Source organism: Scardinius erythrophthalmus (assembly GCF_964197995.2).
Source record: "Scardinius erythrophthalmus genome assembly, chromosome: 4".
Classification (NCBI taxonomy): domain Eukaryota; kingdom Metazoa; phylum Chordata; class Actinopteri; order Cypriniformes; family Leuciscidae; genus Scardinius; species Scardinius erythrophthalmus.
The window spans coordinates 46,788,352-46,809,610 of NC_138224.1; the positions used below are offsets into that span (position 1 = coordinate 46,788,352).

The 21,259-nt window shown below is 43.4% G+C and overlaps 1 protein-coding gene and 1 long non-coding RNA gene across 2 annotated transcripts in view; one reads left to right on the plus strand and one right to left on the minus strand.

The window, feature by feature from the left end:
* The window catches only part of LOC308689647, a 1,235,845-nt gene that overhangs the window by 10,034 nt on the left and 1,204,552 nt on the right, over positions 1 to 21,259 (plus strand). The gene's annotated exons all lie outside the window — the stretch shown is intronic.
* On the minus strand, positions 95 to 19,743 carry LOC308690128 (stonustoxin subunit beta-like; the record flags this gene model as incomplete). The annotated part of the gene is made up of 5 exons (XM_081364415.1): positions 95 to 331; positions 8,392 to 8,801; positions 9,560 to 9,595; positions 16,055 to 17,776; positions 19,653 to 19,743. The coding sequence occupies 5 exons, from the start codon at positions 19,741 to 19,743 to the stop codon at positions 95 to 97; spliced, it is 2,496 nt and encodes an 831-aa protein (XP_081220541.1).

Here is a 21,259-nt window from a genome sequence, read left to right on the forward strand (position 1 = left end):
TTCAAAATTGTAATCATAATGATTGTGCTTCACAATAGTGACCACTCCATGTCTATTTCTGATATTGTCATGTGTGTTTCAGAGAGTCCTTGAGCTAGAGGTGGCTGCAGTGGAGCACCAGTTCATCTTCATTGATGAGGTTGGGTTCAACCTCACAAAAAGACGAAAGAGGGGAAGGAATATCATCGGCCAGCGTGCCATTGTTGAAGTCCCTGGCCAGCGCAGAGGGAACATCACAATGTGTGCAGCGATTACCCACCACGGCGTCATCCATCACCATGCTACCCTTGGCCCCTACAACACCGCCCATCTGATCACATTCCTGGACACCCTACACAACACACTCACATTCCACCTGATCAGGTAGATGGCCCAGAGCAGTTCAGGTACGTTGTCATTTGGGACAACGTAAGTTCTCTTACGAGAGTTCTCTCGTACTGCGTTTTATCAAAACGCTACGGGAAAAGTCTCTTTTCACGAAACACTGAAGCAAAAAATTATCCTTTAATTTTCATATATGTAAAACGCGTTGCGGCAGCAGCAGTCAGCTATGGCGAGACGGCTTGCTCGCTCATTGGCTGCTCTGCGGCAACTGCTTAAGCCTATCGAGCGAGGCCTGAGATGACGTCAGGCCAATGAGGGCGCTTCGCGCCCTCCTCGCCACTTCCCGCCGAAACGGGCGTGGCTTACCTCTATAAAAGGAGCTCGAGAAGGCTGATTCACTTGATTTTAATCTCTTCAGCGAAGCGCACGTATCGCTGGATCACGGAAGCAAGCGTCGTTCGAAGCAAGCACTTCAGCGGGACGAGCCCTCGAAGCCGCTGGCCAACGCCGCCTTCTACAGCCGTACCTGCTGCGCTTTCCGACGCCTATATCCTTTATTGCTATATTGCTCTGTTTTCTGTGTGTGTGTGTGTGTGTGTGTGTGTTCGCTGCAACACTCACCCCTAAAAGAGCTGCGTCTTTTTCAAGACGCCTTCTCATGCAGCGCTCGCGCTCGCTCCGAGCCAATTGCCTACGGTGACTCTGAGGACTCGCCAGGCATCCTTTCCGAGGCTGCCCTTCCTGGAAGCGGACGGCGGGATTAGTTTTTCTTTACGTTACAAGAAAAGCTACCCTGCCTCTGCACGCGTCATTCACCGGCGAAGGAGAAAAGAGTGTTCTTAGTCCCACCGTTGGTCGGTCTGACCTCTTTTCTCTCACATTTCTCAGTTCCCTGTTCGGCGACTGGAAATATTATTGCAGCAAGTGAGTCTGTTACATGCTTGCCTGCCAGCAAACGCCGAAGAATACATGTTGACGCCGCTTTCAAAGCCTGTATCCCCCTGTGGCTCAGTGGTGGAATTATAGGTTCTCCTCGCGGGAGACCAGAGTTCGGATCCCGGTCTGGCGGCATATATATTTATGCCGCCAATGCTTTGCTCTGTAAGTCCCCTGAAGGCGACTGCAGAGATGCATTTTGCAGCCAGCGAGCGCGTAGTCCGCTTGCCTGCAACCGAACACCGTTTCTACGGTTCCCGCGCGTCACTGGCGAAAGAGAATGGAGTGTTTTCAGCCCCGCTGAATCTGGGCGATTTCCACTCTTCTCACATTCTGGCATTTTGCAGGCGTTCTGAAAATGCAAATCACTCTGTCTGTTCCCCGAGAGGCAACTGCAGACGTGTTTTTTGCTGCCCACGAGCACGTGGTACAGGCCTGCAAGCAAACGCCAGTGTGGATAATACTCGCGCTGACTTTGTCTATGTATCTTCACTGTGGTCCAGTGGTAGATTCTTAGACTTGCGCGCGGCCGATCGGAGGTTCGAACCCCAGGCTGGCCGGCAGAAAATATTTATGCCGCCGAATGCAAATCACTCTGTTTGTTCCCCGAGAGGCAACTGCAGACGTGTTTTTTGCTGGCCACGAGCACGTGGTATATATGCCTGCAAGCAAACGCCAGTGTGGATAATACTCGCGCTGACTTTGTCTATGTATCTTCACTGTGGTCCAGTGGTAGATTCTTAGACTTGCGCGCGGGCGATCGGAGGTTCGAACCCCAGGCCGGTCGGCAGAAAATATTTATGCCGCCGAATGCAAATCACTCTGTTTGTTCCCCGAGTGGCAACTGCAGACGTGTTTTTTGCTGCCCACAAGCACGTGGTACATGCCTGACAAGCAAACGCCAGTGCGGATAATACTCGCGCTGACTTTGTCAATGTATCTTCACTGTGGTCCAGTGGTAGATTCTTAGACTTGCGCGCGGGGGATCGGAGGTTCGAATCCCAGGCCGGCCGGCAGAAAATATTTATGCCGCCGAATGCAAATCACTCTGTTTGTTCCCCGAGAGGCAACTACAGACGTGTTTTTGCTGCCCACGAGCACGGCCGATGATGCTATATGTGTAGAGAAGATGCCCACTGCTAGTGCCCATCCCTACACACTAGCACAGCCCTTCACACAGGGCCCGCGCTCATATATTCGACTCGGGTCGATCACGCACACAACATAGTGAACGTGCCCACTGCCTAGTGCCCACAAACACTATGTTCTGCATGCCTTGTGGTTTCTGTAAAGACGAAACCTGTGTGCATTCACTCTGCTCAGACAGACAGTGCACTCATTGCAGTAACTGTGCCCGCTCTCCCGCGCCCACACTTACTCACGGTACTTCTGGTGTCCCGGCCACGGCCGATGGTGCTATAAATGTAGTGTCGATGCCCACTTCTCAGTGCCCATCCCTACACACAAGCACAGCCCTGCACTTAGGGCTCGCGCAAATAAAATCGACTCAGGTTGATTGCGCTCCCCACATAGTAAAAGTGCCCACTACTCAGTGCCCACGAACACTATGTCTATCAGATCACAGGCTCTCTGTAAAAACGAGACCTGTGAGCGCGCGCGCTGCTTACACAAGCAGCGCGCCCCAAGCAGTAAATGTGCCCGCTCACAGCCCACATCTACTCGCACACATGAGTCCCATGGGACTCGCGCAGCCCCCCCTCACTCAGCCAAACACTGTTGTAAGGTCAAGGGCGAGCGCTCCGCCCGCTGTATTAAGCGCGCCCCCCGCCTCAAATGCCGCAGGCATAACGCCTATGTTTGTGAGCCCCATAGCACCTCTGTCGCACGGCGAACAGAGCGCGCTCTGTATCCGGCCCTTAGCCAACCATGCAGATGCATGGGCAGCGCTTCCAGGGGTTTCGGACTGGGTCTTAGGCATTATAAAGAGAGGCTTCTCGCTACAGTTTTGTCGACGCCCTCCGCGCTTCACAGCGCGCGTCGAAACTTCGGTTCCGCTGAATGTAGCACACCTACTTCGCCGCCGAAATATCAAAACTGATAAGCAAAGGGGCGATAGAGCTTGTTCCCCGAGTTCAAAGCGAACAGGGGATATACAGCAGATACTTTCTAGTCCCCAAAAAGGACGGCGGTATCAGACCCATTCTGGATCTCAGACGACTGAACAGAGTATTAGTGAAACGCCGTTTCAAAATGCTCGCAACCAGCAAAATTCTCGCGCATGTTCGCCGAGAAGACTGGTTCATGTCGATAGATCTGAAGGACGCGTATTTTCAAATACAGATAGCGTCACATCACAGGCGATTCTTGAGATTCGCCTTCGAGGGTCAGACATACCAGTATACAGTCCTGCCTTTCGGCTTGTCCCTGGCACCTCGTACATTTACGAAATGCATGGACGCAGCGCTCGCTCCTCTCAGACTCAGAGGCATGCGAGTGCTGAACTATTTGGACGACTGGTTGATCCTAGCCCAATCACGATCTCAGCTCATAGAGCACAGAGCCATTTTACTCGATCACCTCGAGAATCTTGGTATCACGGTCATTTGGGCGAAGAGTTCACTGAACCCCAGCCAAACGATTCCGTTTCTGGGTATAGTTCTGGACTCACAGTCTACGACAGCGCGGCTGTCGCCACAGCGCGTGCTGAACATTCAGCGCGCGGCGATGTCTTTCCGCCGCGGCGCTTTCACCCCGCTCAGAAAATTTCAAAGGATGCTGGGTCTCATGGCCTCAGCATCGTCAGTTCTCCGGCTGGGCTTGCTCCGCATGCGCCCGCTGCAGTTCTGGTTGAAAGCGCGGGTTCCGCGCAGAGCGTGGGTGTCCGGTCATTTACGCCTCAAGGTCGATCAGGACTGTGTCACAGCCCTGGTGCCTTGGATGGCGAACGACTGGTACCAATCAGGTGTAAGCCTGGGGACTTCCTCGAGGGTGAGGATGGTGTCTACGGACGCATCCACCTCGGGATGGGGAGCGCTGCTCGAGGGCAGACCGTCCTTCGGCCTATGGTCGGAACGGGAAAAGCTCCAACACATAAACTGCCTAGAAATGCTGGCAGTGCACAACGCGCTGACGCGTTTTTGTCCCCACATCAAGGACCAACACGTCATAGTCCGTTCGGACAACATGGCAGTGGTGTCCTACATAAATCGCCAGGGCGGTCTGAATTCCATACCCCTGTACAGGCTGGCGAAACGCCTCCTGCTATGGGCTCAGCACAACCTGCGCTCGCTGAGAGCAGTACATGTGCCCGGGCTGCTGAATGTGGGCCCGGACAGACTGTCCAGGAACAACGTTCCTACGGGCGAATGGTCTCTACACCCACAAACAGTCCGGCTGTTGTGGGAGAGATTCGGCAAAGCGGAGGTGGACCTATTCGCGTCCCGCGAAAACGCTCACTGCCCCGCATTCTTTTCAAAGACTGACAGCGCGCTGTCCCAAAAGTGGCCGCGCTGCCTGCTATACGCTTTTCCCCCCATCTTCCTCCTGCCTCAGGTGTTGGAACGGGTCAGGAAAACGAAATGCCCAGTGCTGCTTGTAGCACCGTTCTGGAAGAACCAGGCATGGTTCCCAGTTCTGATGCAGTTAGCAGACATCGCTCCATGGCCAGTGCCGTTGAGGAGAGATCTCCTCTCGCAGGCCAGGGGCTCGATCTGGCACCCACACCTGGAACTATGGTCCCTTCATGTGTGGGCGCTCAACGGATACCCGTTGGTCTCGCAGAGGGAGTCATGAATACCATCACGGAGGCTAGAGCGCCGTCGACCAGGCGACTCTATGCTTCAAAGTGGTCGGTTTTCTCCGGCTGGTGTACAGCTCGGAGCCTTTCACCCCTCGAATGTGAGGTAACGGAGGTTCTCTCCTTCCTACAAGAGCTGTTGGATAAGGGCAGATCCCCTTCCACGCTCAAAGTGTATGTGGCGGCTATTTCAGCGTTCTCCGGTTCAACGCTGGGTCAGTCACTGGGAAGGAATGATTTAGTCATCCGCTTCCTCAGGGGAGCTAGGAGACTGAATCCACCCAGACCTCCTTCAGTCCCTATGTGGGACCTTTCTACGGTCCTGGCGGCCATGAAAGGTGCCCCTTTCGAGCCTATCCAGTCTATTAGCCTCAAACATTTGTCTTTCAAAACAGTGTTTTTGATGGCTCTCGCTTCAGTGAAGCGCATAGGCGATCCGCACGCGCTCTCTGTGAGCCCGGCGTGCTTGGAGTTTGGTCCTAATGACTCTAAAGTCATACTCAAACCTAAGCACGGCTATGTGCCGAAAGCCCTCAACACGCCTTTTCGGGCTCAGGTTATTTCCCTGGCTGCCCTGCCGGCATCGAGTGAGGAAGGGGACTCGAGTTTTCTTTGCCCTGTTAGGGTTTTAAGAGCTTATATGTCCCGCTCTGCTGTCTTCAGACAGACAGAGCAGCTCTTTGTCTCGTTCAGTGGACGTTCCAAAGGAATGGCTGTTTCGAAACAAAGTCTATCCAGATGGATAGTTGACGCCATAGCGCTGGCTTATACTGCCAAGGGCATTCCATGCCCGTAGGGAGTTAGAGCGCACTCTACGAGAAGCGTTGCTTCTTCGTGGGCTTGGTCCAGCGGGATTTCCCTACAGGATATATGTACGGCGGCAGGCTGGGCCTCTCCGTCTACATTTATCAGGTTTTATAACCTAGAGGTTCCCGCCTTACAGGCTAAGCTTTTGTCGGTGTAATCTGTTCAGCCGTCTAGTCAGACCACTGAAACCCATGCGCAATGCGCTACCGACTATCTTGGGCAGAACTGTGTAAGACCCACATTTCCCACATTAGTTCAGGTTCCCTACCCTGTCTATGTGATGTTATACTTGCGTCTGTGGACATGTCTATTCTACGACGCTACAGTATAGGGAATTAAGGCTCCCACCCTTATTCCCTGACTCTGTGTGAGTCAATCTGGTGATTATGCACTGTGTGCCTGAAATAGCTTCCGGTGATCAGTGTTTTTATCCCAGCACGCACGGCGTTTTGCAAGGGGTTCCCGTAGCGTTTTGATAAAACGCAGTACGAGAGAACTCTCGTAAGAGAACGTACTCGGTTACTAACGTAACCTCGGTTCTCTCTAGAAGAGGGAACGAGTACTGCGTTCTCTGCCGTGCGTACGGTTCACTCTGGTTCGCTTCGGCGATCAAAATCAAGTGAATCAGCCTTCTCGAGCTCCTTTTATAGAGGTAAGCCACGCCCGTTTCGGCGGGAAGTGGCGAGGAGGGCGCGAAGCGCCCTCATTGGCCTGACGTCATCTCAGGCCTCGCTCGATAGGCTTAAGCAGTTGCCGCAGAGCAGCCAATGAGCGAGCAAGCCGTCTCGCCATAGCTGACTGCTGCTGCCGCAACGCGTTTTACATATATGAAAATTAAAGGATAATTTTTTGCTTCAGTGTTTCGTGAAAAGAGACTTTTCCCGTAGCGTTTTGATAAAACGCAGTACTCGTTCCCTCTTCTAGAGAGAACCGAGGTTACGTTAGTAACCGAGTACGTTTCCACAGGGCTGCTCTGGTTCGTAACTGGTTCACTGCCCACCCACGCTTTTTAGTTGTTTTTCTCCCTCCATATTCTCCATTCCTCAATCCTATTGAGGAATATTTTTCTGCCTGGAGATGGAAAGTGTATGACCGAAATCCACAAACGCGTATACCTCTTCTCCAAGCTATGGAGGACGCATGTGGAGATATAGCAGCTGATGCTTTTCATGGCTGGAATCGCCATGCTAGGCGATATTTCCCCTGCTGCTTGGCCAGGGAAAACATTGCTTGTGATGTGGATGAGGTGAGGTGTTTTTTTTACTGTAACTGTATACAGTAAATTCTTCTGTTATTTTGCATGTAGTGTATGTGCAACTTTGTGTTGGTTGGGAATGGGATGTACACTGTCTACATTGTTTTTGTGGGAAATATAAAATACAATTTTACCATGTATTTGTGTGTTCTGAGTATAAAAACAATATTCTCAAATATTTTACAACACACTTTTGTATGTACTGTCTGTAGTAAGTGTAACACTGAACCAAAAAAAGGCCTAAGTCATTATGATGAATGGAGAAGTGTTTTCCATTCATCATAGTGTTTTACATTGAGCACATCAGTGCTCAACTGGTTCTTATAAATGTCTATTCATATGATGGTTTGTGTGTGTCATTTGAAAACAAAATACCATTTTCAGAAGAAATAACATTGTTTTGAATGTAAAGTTTCATTTTGCAGGAGAATTGAGGGGTTTTGCCCATTGTGTGTGTGTTTTTTTTTTGGATTTGTGTGTAGAGTTCTGAGAATATGAGGCATGCTTTCAGAAAATGTGTGTAAACAATCGAGAAAAACTGTAATAACATGATAAATGCTGTACATCAAATGATCACTAGACACACACACACACACACACACACACACACACACACACACACAGGTTTCTTTAGAGAATCATGAGATCCTTCATTTACAAACAAATCAGAAAAGTAAAATTAATAAACAATCACACATCAAAAATAACACAAATAATAAAAAGATAAAGATCAATCCAGAAACCCCCACTAACAGGTTTAGTACAGTACACAATATATTACAGCAGAAGCGTCTTTAATAATACACACATAACCTAAAGCAGAGGAATCATGTTTTGAACAGATCCGAGAAGTTGAGATAAAACATCTCTGAATGTCTTAAACTGAGTTTAGAGTTGAAAGTCTAGTTTTGCTCGTATCATCCAGACATGTTTCAGTGAGTCTCATTGTGTCTCATATTTCCTCTCTCTTCTCTGTGTCTCATTGTCTGTTTCTCTTTATTTCACTGACAGAAGGTCAGCTGTGTTATTAATGTAATGAAGAGACAATAAGAGACTCTAGAACATCTCACTGTCACTGATTTATCATGCAGCTCAAAGCATTATGGGGAGTCTCTCATCAGTCTATTCTCATTCATCAACACAGTTTCACTGATGATCCAGGATTAACCATAAACCCAGGATAGAGTGTGTGTGTGTGTGTGATCTGGACTGTGTGTATGAGGCTCAGTGTGTTTCTGTCGACGCTGTAGAAGGACAGAGTTCCTGCACTGTGATCCACACACACTCCTGTTCTACTGTGATCCACACACACTCCTATTCTACTGTATTCCTCATACACTCCTGTTCTGCTGCTGATGGGCTTTACAGGGAGAACAGTCTCTATGTTATTGTGTCTGAATGAGTAACTGAAGGAAGAGCAGATCAAACTCCAGGACTGAACATTACGTCCAAACACACACTCTTTACCCCATCCCTTCCTGCTGATGCTCTTATATGACACTGATATACACACACCTCTTCCACTCCACTCAATCTCCCAGTAACAGCGTCCACACACACTCTCTCTACACAACACCTGATACACATAATCAAATCTGTTTGGATGATCAGGATACGGCTGAAGCTGAAGCTCTGGGCGAGTGTTAGTAATCACTGTGTTCTCCTCAGACAGACGGAGGCGTTTATTCGCTGTGTTCGGATCCAGAGTGAACTGATGAGAATCTGATGGAGAGAAAACACACATCAGTGAATTACAGAAACTTTCTATCTTGAGTCTTCATTTCAGATCTGACTCGTTCATTTAGGATTGTAAGCAACCAATGATAATAAAGCACTAAAGAAATATCATTCTGTAACAGCTTTTGTCCTGAATGAGGTTCTGACTGAAATTGCCATGGTTACCAAACAGAAAACACAGGATTCTTGTGTTCAAATATTTCTGTGATCAGATATTATGAAACTGTCTGATCTTTTACAGTTTTTTAAATTGCTTTGACACAATTTTCACAAGCAAGTATTACGTGTGTGTGTGTGTGTGTGAGAGAGAGAGAGAGAGAGAATGTGTGTGTGTGTGTGTGTGTGTGTGTGTGTGTGTGTGTGTGTGTGAGAGAGAGAGAGAGTGTGTGTGAGGGAGTGTGTGTGTTTGCGTGTGAGAGAGAGTGTGTGAGAGAGAATTTGTGTGTGAGAGAGTGTGTGTGTGTGTGTGTGTATGTGTGAGAGAGAGAGTGTGTGTGTGAGAGAGAGAGAGAGTGAGAGAGAGTGTATGTGTGTGTGTGTGTGTGTGTGTGTGTGTGTGTGTGTGTAATGTAGCTGAACTCTTCATGTTCAATAAATCATCAGTATCAGTTAAACTTAGTACAGTTTAATCATCATTTACATGATCAACTCTAGAACTCTTCTGTCATGTTTTCTTTCAGCTTCTACAGGAAGAACATGAACACACTCAGTGAGTTTCTCTGCTCGTTTTCTTAGTGACTTACATTGAAGGAGGTCGTTCCTGGTCTTGGGAACAGTGACTGTGGAAATAAGCAGACATGAAGAGTGTGATTATCATCAGGAGCGGGTTCACCCAAACAAAGTCAGGATCCACACACACACGCACGCACGCACACGCACACACACACACACACACCCCGACATTGCATAACATCTTACTCTGAATTGCACTACAGTAATATTGAATAGAATTAAGTGAGACATTTAAAAATATATATTTATTTTACTTTAAACAGAAATTGACTACACTTTGGTAGACCCTACTTGCTTTTTAGCTTGAACTATTGTCTTCTTATTCTGAAATCTGATATTCTGATTCTCGAATATGTCTTAGTGATTGCATTTAGTCTTTTAAACACTTTTATAATGATCATGTTAGATGATAACGGGTAATCGGTAATAGTTTGCTTCATCCACTTCTCCTGAAAGACAGGAAAGTAAGTGGCCGGTGAACTGGGAGAAGAATAAACACTATTTCGTTTCCTACACGACGTATTTCTGACGTGAATAAAACACGGTGTCAAATTAGAAGTTTTAAATGCCGCTTCCATAGACATCAGTGTGTATGTGAATGTGTTGCTAGTATTACGTGTATTTAAATGAAACCTAAATGAAACGTTGTTGTTGCTGTTGGAAAAAAAATGGCCATTATATATGACAAGAACTGAGCGTGTCTGTCTCTGGCTCGCCGCTTTGGTTAGTGTTAGTTCACCCAAAGATGAAAATGCCATGATTTACTCAACCTCATGTCCTTCCAAACCCATATGACTTCAGGACACACATGTGAAGAGAGTCTATTTTAATGAAATCTGGGAGATTTCTGTCCCTCCATTGAAAGTCTATTCACCCATAACTCTGACGCTTCCAAACATTCATTAAGAATCATGAACTGAGTAGTTTAATCCAAGAAGAGACACGATTTACACGAAATGATGAGCAGATTTAATTTAGACTTATTCACATATAAACACTGATCAATGAACAATGTTTGCAGAATTCTATATTTGGTGATGGAGGCGATGTGTAAATGTAATAAGGTCAACAGCGCTGCTGTAACAGCGGGCATCAACTGATGTAATTGCTTGCTCAGCAGGGGCCCTCAAACCCCCGGGGCCCTACGCACTTGTGTGGGTTGCGTGATGATTAAAAACACTATGAACTGATGATCATGTCAAGAGAAAATGATCCTGCATCCATTGCTAACACATGCAGAAATCCTCCAACACAGAAGATATGTAGAAATGTCTGTTTCATAACCCAAATCCTGACACAACCACTATTGAGGGTTTGATATTATTGACATGTCACCATATTTGATTTGGCTTCTTTAGACATGAACTGATTACAGATTTGATTTGAGAGGGAATAGGACTCAAATTTCACTTTGTTCATCATACAAAGTAATCATATCGCTTCATAAGACTTGGATTAAACCTCAACCTCGTTGATCAATACATGTCTCATGCTCAATCATTTGATTATAATTATAATTCTACTGATTATGAGAATTTCTCTGCGAATACATGGAAGCCAAATTTTACTCCTAATTATTAAAATCATAAAAATGCATCATTAATATGCAAAAATGCATATCAATAGAATAAGGAGGTTTTTAAAAGGGTGATTTTAACAACAAATATCATTAGTAAATATCAGAAGTTTCCTTCATGTTCACAAATGCATTGTAGTGATAAATAGTGTCTACTTAAAGTCACAGAGTATGGGGATTTAATGTCAGATATACTGCATTTAATCAATGCAAAGACTTGAATAAACTGACAACAGAACAACAGAGAATACGGTGAGTTAGAGTTGTCAAAAGTACAGACTTCGGTACCAAACGGTACTGAAATTTGTAATTCTGTAAAACATGTTGTAACACTTCTTGAGGGCGCCATTTTTTAGTTTAAATTCATCATAACGAGCGAGGGATTTGACGTTTACGGTCGCTGCTGAGAATGGAGAAATAGGGCCCTATTTTAAGGATCTAAGAGCATGGTCTAAAGCGCAGAGCACAAGTTCACTTAGGGTGTGTCCGAATCCACTTTTGCTAGTTTAACGACGGCTAGTTAGTTTTACGCTCCCGGCTCATGGTCTAAAAGGGTCCTCCCTATTCTCTTAATGAGTAATGGGTGTGTTTTGGGATTTACGTGCGTTAAACCAATCAGAGTCTCATCTCCCATTCCTTTTAAATGCCAGTTGCGCTCACGTCATGATGGACTCGCTATTTATATGGAGGAATTTGATAGTGGAAAGACCGAACACGTCTCCAGAGAGGAAACAGATCTGCTCGCGCGCGAGATAAAAGTGCAGAAGCAGACCATCTACGGGACAAGCCGGATTCATTCCACCATATCTTTACGTACACAATAATATTCTTTTACATTGTAATCCTTTTATTTTTAATATTTGGCATGTTTGTGTGCTGCTGTGCGTCCCTGTGTCTGTAATAAGCAGGGTGTGTGTGTAATAACCACAGTGTATGCGCATTGTGGACCCGCCTATAGGCGCACATTACTAACGCGCTCTTTAAATAATAAAAAAATACTGCACCATTGACTTTAGGCCAGGTTTCAGCTGGTCAATGGCTCAGTCTATTTCAGTTCCTCAAACTAGCAATGCGCCAATAATGCACCTGAACACACACCTCGGCTTCTGGAGCAAGAGAGAGAGTGTCCCAGCAGAAGGGTTTTATTCAGATTAGCATAACGAGTATAGTCACTATACATAACAAAAGTTACAGTAAATCACGTTATTAAATGTTAAATATTAGGTAGTATCTGTAAACCATAAGTTCGCATTACTTTGGTAAAGAGTATTCAAGTTGCATTCAAGTATTTAGAATCTAAATATATAGCATAAATAATTTAGCTTACATATTTAAATTATACTGCAGAACATATTCAACTATACAGAATCAAACTAGCTTCAACATGACTTGACATGGACTTGGGCAGCATGCAGTTTACATGAAAATATAATTATTATTCAAATGACAGTAACTGAATACACAGAATATTAAAGTTTGAACAGCATAGAATGTAAAACAGATAATTTACTTCTTAAAGGTGCCCTAGAATGTGAAATTGAATTTATCTTGGCATAGTTAAATAACAAGAGTTCAGTACATGGACATGACATACAGTCTCAAACACCATAGTTTTCTCTTTCTTATTTAAATCTCGTTTTTGAAAAACACCCCTGAAAAACAGGCGAATCTCCACATAACACCAACTGTGACGCAACAGTTGGGATCATTAATATGTACGCCTCTAAAAATTTGCATATGCCAGCCCATGCTCAGTGCCAGGCGAAACTGCACAGCTGAATCATCAGAAGTTCTGCAGGTGAAGAAACAAGCAGGAGGAGGATCATAGGGAAAATGGCAGATCTATCTATAATCTGATACCGCTACAGTTTAATTCGAAGTTGTTAGTTGCTCTGCCCGTTTCACCACGGACTGTTTTTCTAACCTGGAACAATATCAAGCAGCCAGGCTTCTCTTGGCGTCTCAAACGGACGAAGGGGGCAATTTCAACTAACGTTATATTCCCGCAAGCGGTAAGTAGTGATTTTATTAACAATAATTTACACTGTGTTATCTAGATCCAGCGCGATATTGTTTTTTCCTCGAGAGACATCGTGGCTTGCAAACGAGCGAACGAAGCATGGCAGTTGCTCAGTGTTTGGATGTACAAATGAACACAAAAGTATTTTTTTAGTTCCTTCATCCGAGCCTCTGGAGAACCAGTGGGTTATGTGAATTTCTGATGTGTAATTGTTCAAGTTCAGACAGATAATCTTTCTCTCAAAGTCGTTCAACACTGTTTATGCATCCGTAGATCGCGTTGCAGTGATAAGATCTTCATTCACGCGATCAACAGGCTGTCATCTGCTCAATGCTGGAATAGATCTAAATGCTGGAATAGATCTAAATACTTAAAAAACTTCTCATGATTCGTTAATCCCGATAGCTGTAATAGTAAAAACGTATAAAAGCTGTAATAGTAAAAGTTTTCCAGATAGCTCTACATGTAATGCCAGATATTTCATATGCAAGCATGTCAGCCAATCACAGCAGTGGGCAACAACTCTGAAGTCTCACAGCAGACACGCCCCTTCAAACAGAGTGTTCAATCCAGGGAATGAAATCAGGCTAGGAAATATGCCTTTTATTTCTAAATTATAACAAATTTTGATCTAAAAAACATACTAACATTATAAGGGCACCCCAGGAAACATTATAAAATAATAAAATAATCCATTCTACGGCACCTTTAATCACTCAGGGAAACAACACACATGCAGCAGTCCATTTTGTGCAAGAAAACACCTTTTGTGTCTCACGGCAAACAAACTAAATATTACAAAATGGTTAAACGATTAAAGAAATGTTATTCATTTTATGGTTTTAAAGTGTAGTCTTGTTTAACCATGTAATAATCCTCTGAAATGAGTTTGCAGCAGAAGTCACAAACAGAGCGAAATGTTATTATTTCTTATTAAGTAAATGAGTAAACTGCAATAAATAAATGCGACTGAAAACGTAATTGATAAGACAATTGAATGCAATAGAGTCAAAACATTAATGCCACTATTTTAAAATTCATAAATAGGAATACATACAAATGTGTATATCAGTTGTTCATACGTAAATATTTTGCGTTTTAGTGCTATAAATACGTCAGTATTATACGTTTCTCTGTGTATTAAAACGTAAGTAAATGTACGTGTGGTAGAACAACACTTTACGTAAAAATACACATGTATTCTCATGAGATCACGCTGCATTGAAGCTTGAAGTTGTTGTCATGCCTTAATTTATAGATTTTATTTTCCTGTGGTTAGTTCAGTTACTTCCTTTACAATGAACTTCTGTATGCTTTGCATTTATTAAAGTAATTAATAATGATTATTGTTAAAGAATATAAATAATGAGATTTGCATTTGTTAAATATATTATTTATATTAATCATAATCATTTAGTTTTCAGGGGTGACTGAGGCCTTTCTACAGTGGGCTTAAGAGTAATTTATATATATATATATATATATATATATATATATATATATATATATATATATATATATATATACAGTAATGTATATATACACACACACACACACACATATATATATATGGAAGGAATAATAATAGGAATAATCAATTATTCCGCTTATACTACAGTTACCACACCTCGAAACATTGTTCAGATTATGTATTTCAAGACGTTTGTAAAGTTTTTGTCATTAAAATGCTCTTGTATGTAGGACTAATTTCTTACGCATGTAATACCATGCCTCCGTTGCTAATTCCAAAACGTCATTTTCGAGTTAGTATGCTGGGGACACACGACTAGCTGACACATTCTCTGACTGTTTTCATCGACTGCAGCAGATTTTAAACACCGACTTTGAACACAGACTGAACGCGCTGAACACGCGTTTGGGCATGATCAGTCATAAGTATCAAATTACATTCATTATAATGCAGTTATTAGAGAGAGATGTTGCAATAATAAGACAGAAAAGCATGTGCGTCAATATTATTATTTATTTATTTATTTATTTATTAATTAATTAAATTCGTTTTAATTAATTCGTTCAATCTTTTTTTTTCTTCATTATTGACAGATGCCAGTAGACTATAGCCAAATAAATGAAACACAAAGCCCTTTTAACAAGTAGGCCTATCAATAATTATTTATTTGTTATATTATCTGCAATAAAAATCCGTGCTGCAGGACTATCCATTTATTTAGCCTATATTCAGTTTAATTTTCTATTGATTATAATATAGACAGGACTATATACTTTATTTATTAAAATTAAACTGCATGTTTCTATTGATTGTGAAGCTCGACATTGAAAATTGCAGATCAAGCACATGGGGCTAAATTAGAGATGCGCGGATGGGCTATTATTTCATCCGCAACCGCATCACAAAACTCATCATCCGTCCGCCATCCATCCGCACCAATGTTTTTGACCAATTTTCAAAACCGCACCCGCCCGCCATCCGCTGAATGTATACATATATTTTTCATTTGATTGGTTCATTTGACTGGTTCAACCGCCCGCCGCCCGTCCGAATTTAATTAAAATATTATTTTTCATCACCTCATCCGCCCAATCCGCGGTTTATCCGCGGAGTCCGCGGCAGTAACCGGCAACTGCGCATCTCTAGGCTAAATGCTTTTTCTTGTTATGAATTGTATCCTATTTTCCGTTATTACAGTTGACTACGCGAAGTGATATGGAACTGTAATGTGGTCAAGATCTGCCTGGAACTACTTTAGCTGTGCGTTTCCCTGAAAATAATGCACACCTTAGAACGTTCGTCAACCAATCAGATTCAAGCATTCAACGGCCCTGTAGTATATATATATATACAGTATATATATATATATATATATATATATATATATATTTTTTTTTTAGATAAAGATTAATGCAAAGAAATATGCATATGACACTCACCTGAAGACTGTATGGGGCCGATAGTGTCACTGCCTTCACTAACTCCCACTTTACCCACTATCCTGTAGCGGATCAAGTACTGCTTTCCAAACTCCAATCCAGTCAGAGTAAAGTCTTCATCAGCAGTGTTTATGATAATCCACTGTTCCTCAGAGCCAGAATCTGCTTTCACCTGCTGGTACTCCACTCTGAACTGCACAGTTTCTCCAGTTGGGGACTTCTGCAGTTTCAGGGACACACTGTCCTTCAGGACCTTCTCCACTTCTGGAGGGGGAGGCTTCGACACGGGCTGGAACTGTGTGTCTGTCAGATTCCCTTTTTCATACAGATAGATAGAGGAGCCTGGACTGGAGGGATCGGATATGACAGAAATAATGAATCGATATCTCTTTTCATCTTTATTAGCCTCTGAAAAACTTCTGAAAAGAGATAAGTTCTCTCTCATCTTTGACATGACACCAGGATTGTAGAGCCACTCTTCTGATACTAATGTGCTAGAATTGTGTTTCATTTCCACATCAAGCTCTTTAAACTTATCAGATTCCAGAAACCTCTTCAGGGTTGAAAGATACGGGTCTTCATACTTCAGAGATGTGAAGGTCAAGCACACCACAACATCAATATTAGGATCAAGGAGGATGGTGTTGAGACGGTTTGAGTCTTCAGTTTTGATTCCCTCCAGTATCTCGGTGTGAGAACTCAAGATGTTAAGTTCAGCCGTTGCATGATCTAACCACTGGTTAAGCATGTCAGCATTAAAGGGGGAGCTGTAGTGGATCTTCAGGATGTCTTCCAATGACTTTTGCTCCATCTCTCCTCCTCGTATAGCAGGCAAGACCTTGGCCACTGCTTTTAGGAATACCATTTTGTAAATGTTAAGAGAGCCCTGAAATAAACAGAGCCTCTCTTTGATGTCTTTGAAAACATTTACCAGAGTTTTTCTGGAGAAGTCGTTGCATGTCCTCTCTACTTCTCCAAGCCCCTCTATAATATCTTCAGTGTTGGAAACCAGATGTGTGGTGATTTCTCTCTCCAACTGAGCAGCTTTTGTATCCAGTAAAGAAAGAGGATAGAGCCAGACTTTTATTGGAACTGCATTATCTGGATTCTCCTTCAGTATAGTGGGGAGCTTCTTGTACACCTCTAGGGCGTCCATGTAAGTGGTGGGGTTCTGATCAAGGCGGACGTCACCATAAAATGTGCAAGCGATGCTCTCAGCCCTATCCATATGGCCTTCTGTCATTTGTAAAGCTCCTTTCCCCTCAATAGAAAATTTAGAGATGTTCTTGACCATGACATTCAGTTCTCCCTCAATCTCCTGCTTTTCTTCTTCTTCTGAAAATGTCCGTTCAAACACCATGACGGCCTGAGCTCCGTACAGTACAGCCGTGACCACATGAGTTGCAGTTTTCTGGTCAAAGACCTGAGGGTAAGTGATCTGTCCCAGATGGCTCATAGTGAGCTGTTCGAATCTTGTGGTTTCCCTGTAATTCATTGTAACTCTGGACTGTTGGTTTGAGGATTTGGTGTCACGCAGGAACTTGGCAGATCCTTCCACCTCCACCAGCCCTCCCAAGAAGCTGGCCTTCAGGGAAGCACTCACATCCAGGAGACTGGACTTACTAGAGAGAGAGTCGGAGCTACTGAACTTCAAATCTGTCATGGGCTTTGGACGAGTGTCCAAATCTACATTCAGTGACTTCTTATCCCACAGAGTGACACCTGAAATGAAAAATGGCTTTAGTTATATAGCACTTTTTACAATACAGATTGTTTCAGCTTTACAGTGATAACAGGAAAATAATGCAACACAGTTTGTTTCTAGAAGAAAATAGCACCATCATCCAGCTTAAAGGAACACGCTGACTTTTTGGGACTTTAGCTTATTCACAGTATCCCCCAGAGTTAGATAAGTCCATACATACCTTTTTCACCTCCGTGCGTGCTGTAACTCTGTCTGACGCACCCACCGCTAGCCTAGCTTTGCACAAAGACTGGAGGTAAACTGCTCCAGCTAGCATACTGCTCCCAATAAGTGACAAAATAACGCCAACATTTTCCTATTTACATGTTGTGATTTGTATAGTCACAGCGTGTACGAATAACAAGGTCACACGAGACACAGCCATCTTCTAACCATACACATACTGGGAACTATATTCTCAGAAGGCGAAGCACTGCTACTTCTGCGGAGTGATTTACTCCAACTCTGAGCGAACTCTCCGCTCCTCACCACGGGGCTTCTCAGGCGCTGCGTCAGACAGAGTTACGGCACGCAAGGAGATGAAAAGGGTATGTAGGACTTATCTAACTCTGGGGTATACGGTGAATAAGCTAAAGCCCCAAAAAGTCGGCGTGTTCCTTTAAGTAAGTACAGGGATGGTTATATATATATATTAGGGGTGTAACGATACGCGTGTATTCCTATTGAACCATTCGGTACGAGGCTTTCGGTTCGGTTTTCGGTACGCATTTTCAAACCGAACGGTTCGTTGGACCATTTTTCCTGCCGACAAAAATTTTGTTATTTCAAATGGCGCGTTGCGCGTGGTAAGCGCGCTCATAATGTAAGAGACGCCGGCACGACCACAACATTGCCCAACATCAAATGGCAAACGTAATGCAAGCGGAACGAAACTGCTCGTTATTATGTGGTTGAAGGACCGTTTATCAGTTTGGACCAGTGCAGCGCGAGCCGATCGTGATCATGCAACACTGTTACTAATGGTTACTACACAGCGCTAATAAGAGATCCAGTAAAGAAAGCATTTGAATTCGCCACATAATAACATCGCTGCGAGATCTAGTGAGAAACATTCACATTTCTCCATTATTAACGGATCTAACAGCACTGACGTGGAAACCAGGAAGAAACATTGTGCCATGACAGTGTCCACAGATCAGCAACATTCACCATGGATTTACTGTAGTAACACTAACTGCAACCATGGAAGTTTGGCAGGAATAGTAGGCTATAATGCCTTCAAGTATTTTGACATTATGAATACAATTGCTGCCCTCAAATGTTAATCTGAACTAAAATAAAGCTTTGTTTATAACTACTACAATATTACATTTCATTTTTTTCAAGGAGCTGTTTTGTTTTATATGCTCCTAATAAGAGTCAATTATAGCTCCAGAATTGCTCAAAGTAAAAAAAAAATCATACTTTATGCTGTTAGTTTTAATAAAAAAAAAGAATAAAAATTTCTCTGGCATTTCTTTCTTTTTGCTGTATAAAAAACGTATCGAACCGAACCGTGACACAAGTGTATCGTATCGAACCGAACCGTGAATTTTGTGAACCGTTACACCCCTAATATATATATATATATATTTCCGCTCTGGAAAAAAAATGTGACGTCATCGTCCAGCTCAGTTCAGTTCTTCTCATATAATAATGTCAATGCAGGCAGATCAATAATATTGTTGAATATTAACGTGTGAGGACACAATGTCAACATGCCAATTTTGTATCTATAAGACTACTAATTTAATAGTTGTGTCCTTTCTCTTAAATCTCTAAATTGCCACATTGTTGATTCACATTTGGGTGAAAAAGAGAGTAAAAAGCATTTTAGTAGGTACTGTACACCACCTGGAATGAAGGTATCCTCGCGGCAGTCATAAAGCATACCAGGAAACAGAGGTCTTCCTAGAGCTGCCACTTCAATGGTCTGTGATCCCATTGCTGCAGGAAATAACAATGAACAATGGGGACATTTATACATTTGAAGTTTAATAATGAATACTTTATCATTCTAAAATTATTTTTACTTGTTACTAATTTTATTAGTTTACTAATTGTTTTAACGTTCCTTAAAATGCAATCTAATTCAATCTTTCAAAATTTTAAAACATATTAAGGCATAAATCCTTCCGGCTACGTTTACATGCAACCAAATAATCTGTTAGTAATGGGATTGACGGCTCAATCGGACTGAAAAGCCTTCATATACACACCTTATAGCTGCAGTAGGTAACTTTTGTAAAAATGTATTTTTTACATATTTGTTAAAACTGTCATTATGTCCTGACAGTAGAATATGAGAAAAAAATCAAGCTCCTCTGGCTCCTCCCAGTGGTCCTATTGCCATTTGCAGAAATACACCTCTCCCGGTCAGAAACAACCAATCAGAGCCAGGAGGAATGTCTTAGCAGTGTCAATCAAGCTCGTGTACGTGCTGATCACACACCTCTCTTGCACAGCACATACCGTCGTTCAAAATCAAGATTGCCGGTGTGCCGCAGCTGTGCTAATGGCGGACAAACAACTAAAAACTGCCAATTTCTTGAGTGGCACCTGCTCATACAACAAACCAGGTAAACGGAAAAAGACCGATGACGATAAACAAGCCCTTCGGAGCCCATTGACTCAGTGTCAAAACTCTAGCCGCATAACATACAGATAAAATGTCACGCACTGTGCAAAGCAACAATTGAAACCTGCTAATTCACTGGCTTGTCATGTTGCTGAAATAATGTACTAGCAAACCTTATTTAGCATTACATATCGCCAGAATAATTACTTACATACTGTAACATTAGTTACCGTTATATTATCTTACTAGCTATTTATAACTTATAGAAAGAGTGCAACGTTATAAAGTTACATTACATGTATTGCAAAATACGTAATGATTTGAGGACCAAGTTTGTAGTCAAAGTATGGGCAGGCCATAGTCAATGTAAAGCATATTGTTGATGTTTCGTCCCTACCAGTGAATGTGTCATAACCGTTTATCCGCCGTCATCGGTGGCCCTGCTTACTAGCCTGCGCGTGTTCACGGCAGGCTCAATTGTGGGGGAGGAGCTGTCGAGGTAGGGCTGTAGCGCAGCAGAGAGTAAGGGGGAGTGACCTGTAAGTTGTGCTTGTTCAAATTTTCAGGCTAAGTCAACGTTTTCTAAAAACTCCCTACTGCAGCTTTAAAGGAGAATTCCGGGCAATTTTTAAGTTAACCCTCTGAGGTCGACAAACGCGCCGGTGCGTTTTGGTGGATTTTTTTCACATAGCAGCAACATACCCAGGTAGCCAGCGGAATCGGGCCAATCGCGGCTGAGTGTCGGCTCACTCGGCTGTGTACTGGCATCGGCTCACCGGAAGTGAGCCAGCTCTGGCCCAGTAATGGTTGCCAGATCTGGCTAGGTTTTGGCTGTGTAGCTGGGCCGATTGTGGTTGAGAAATGGCGCATTAGGCACATTAAG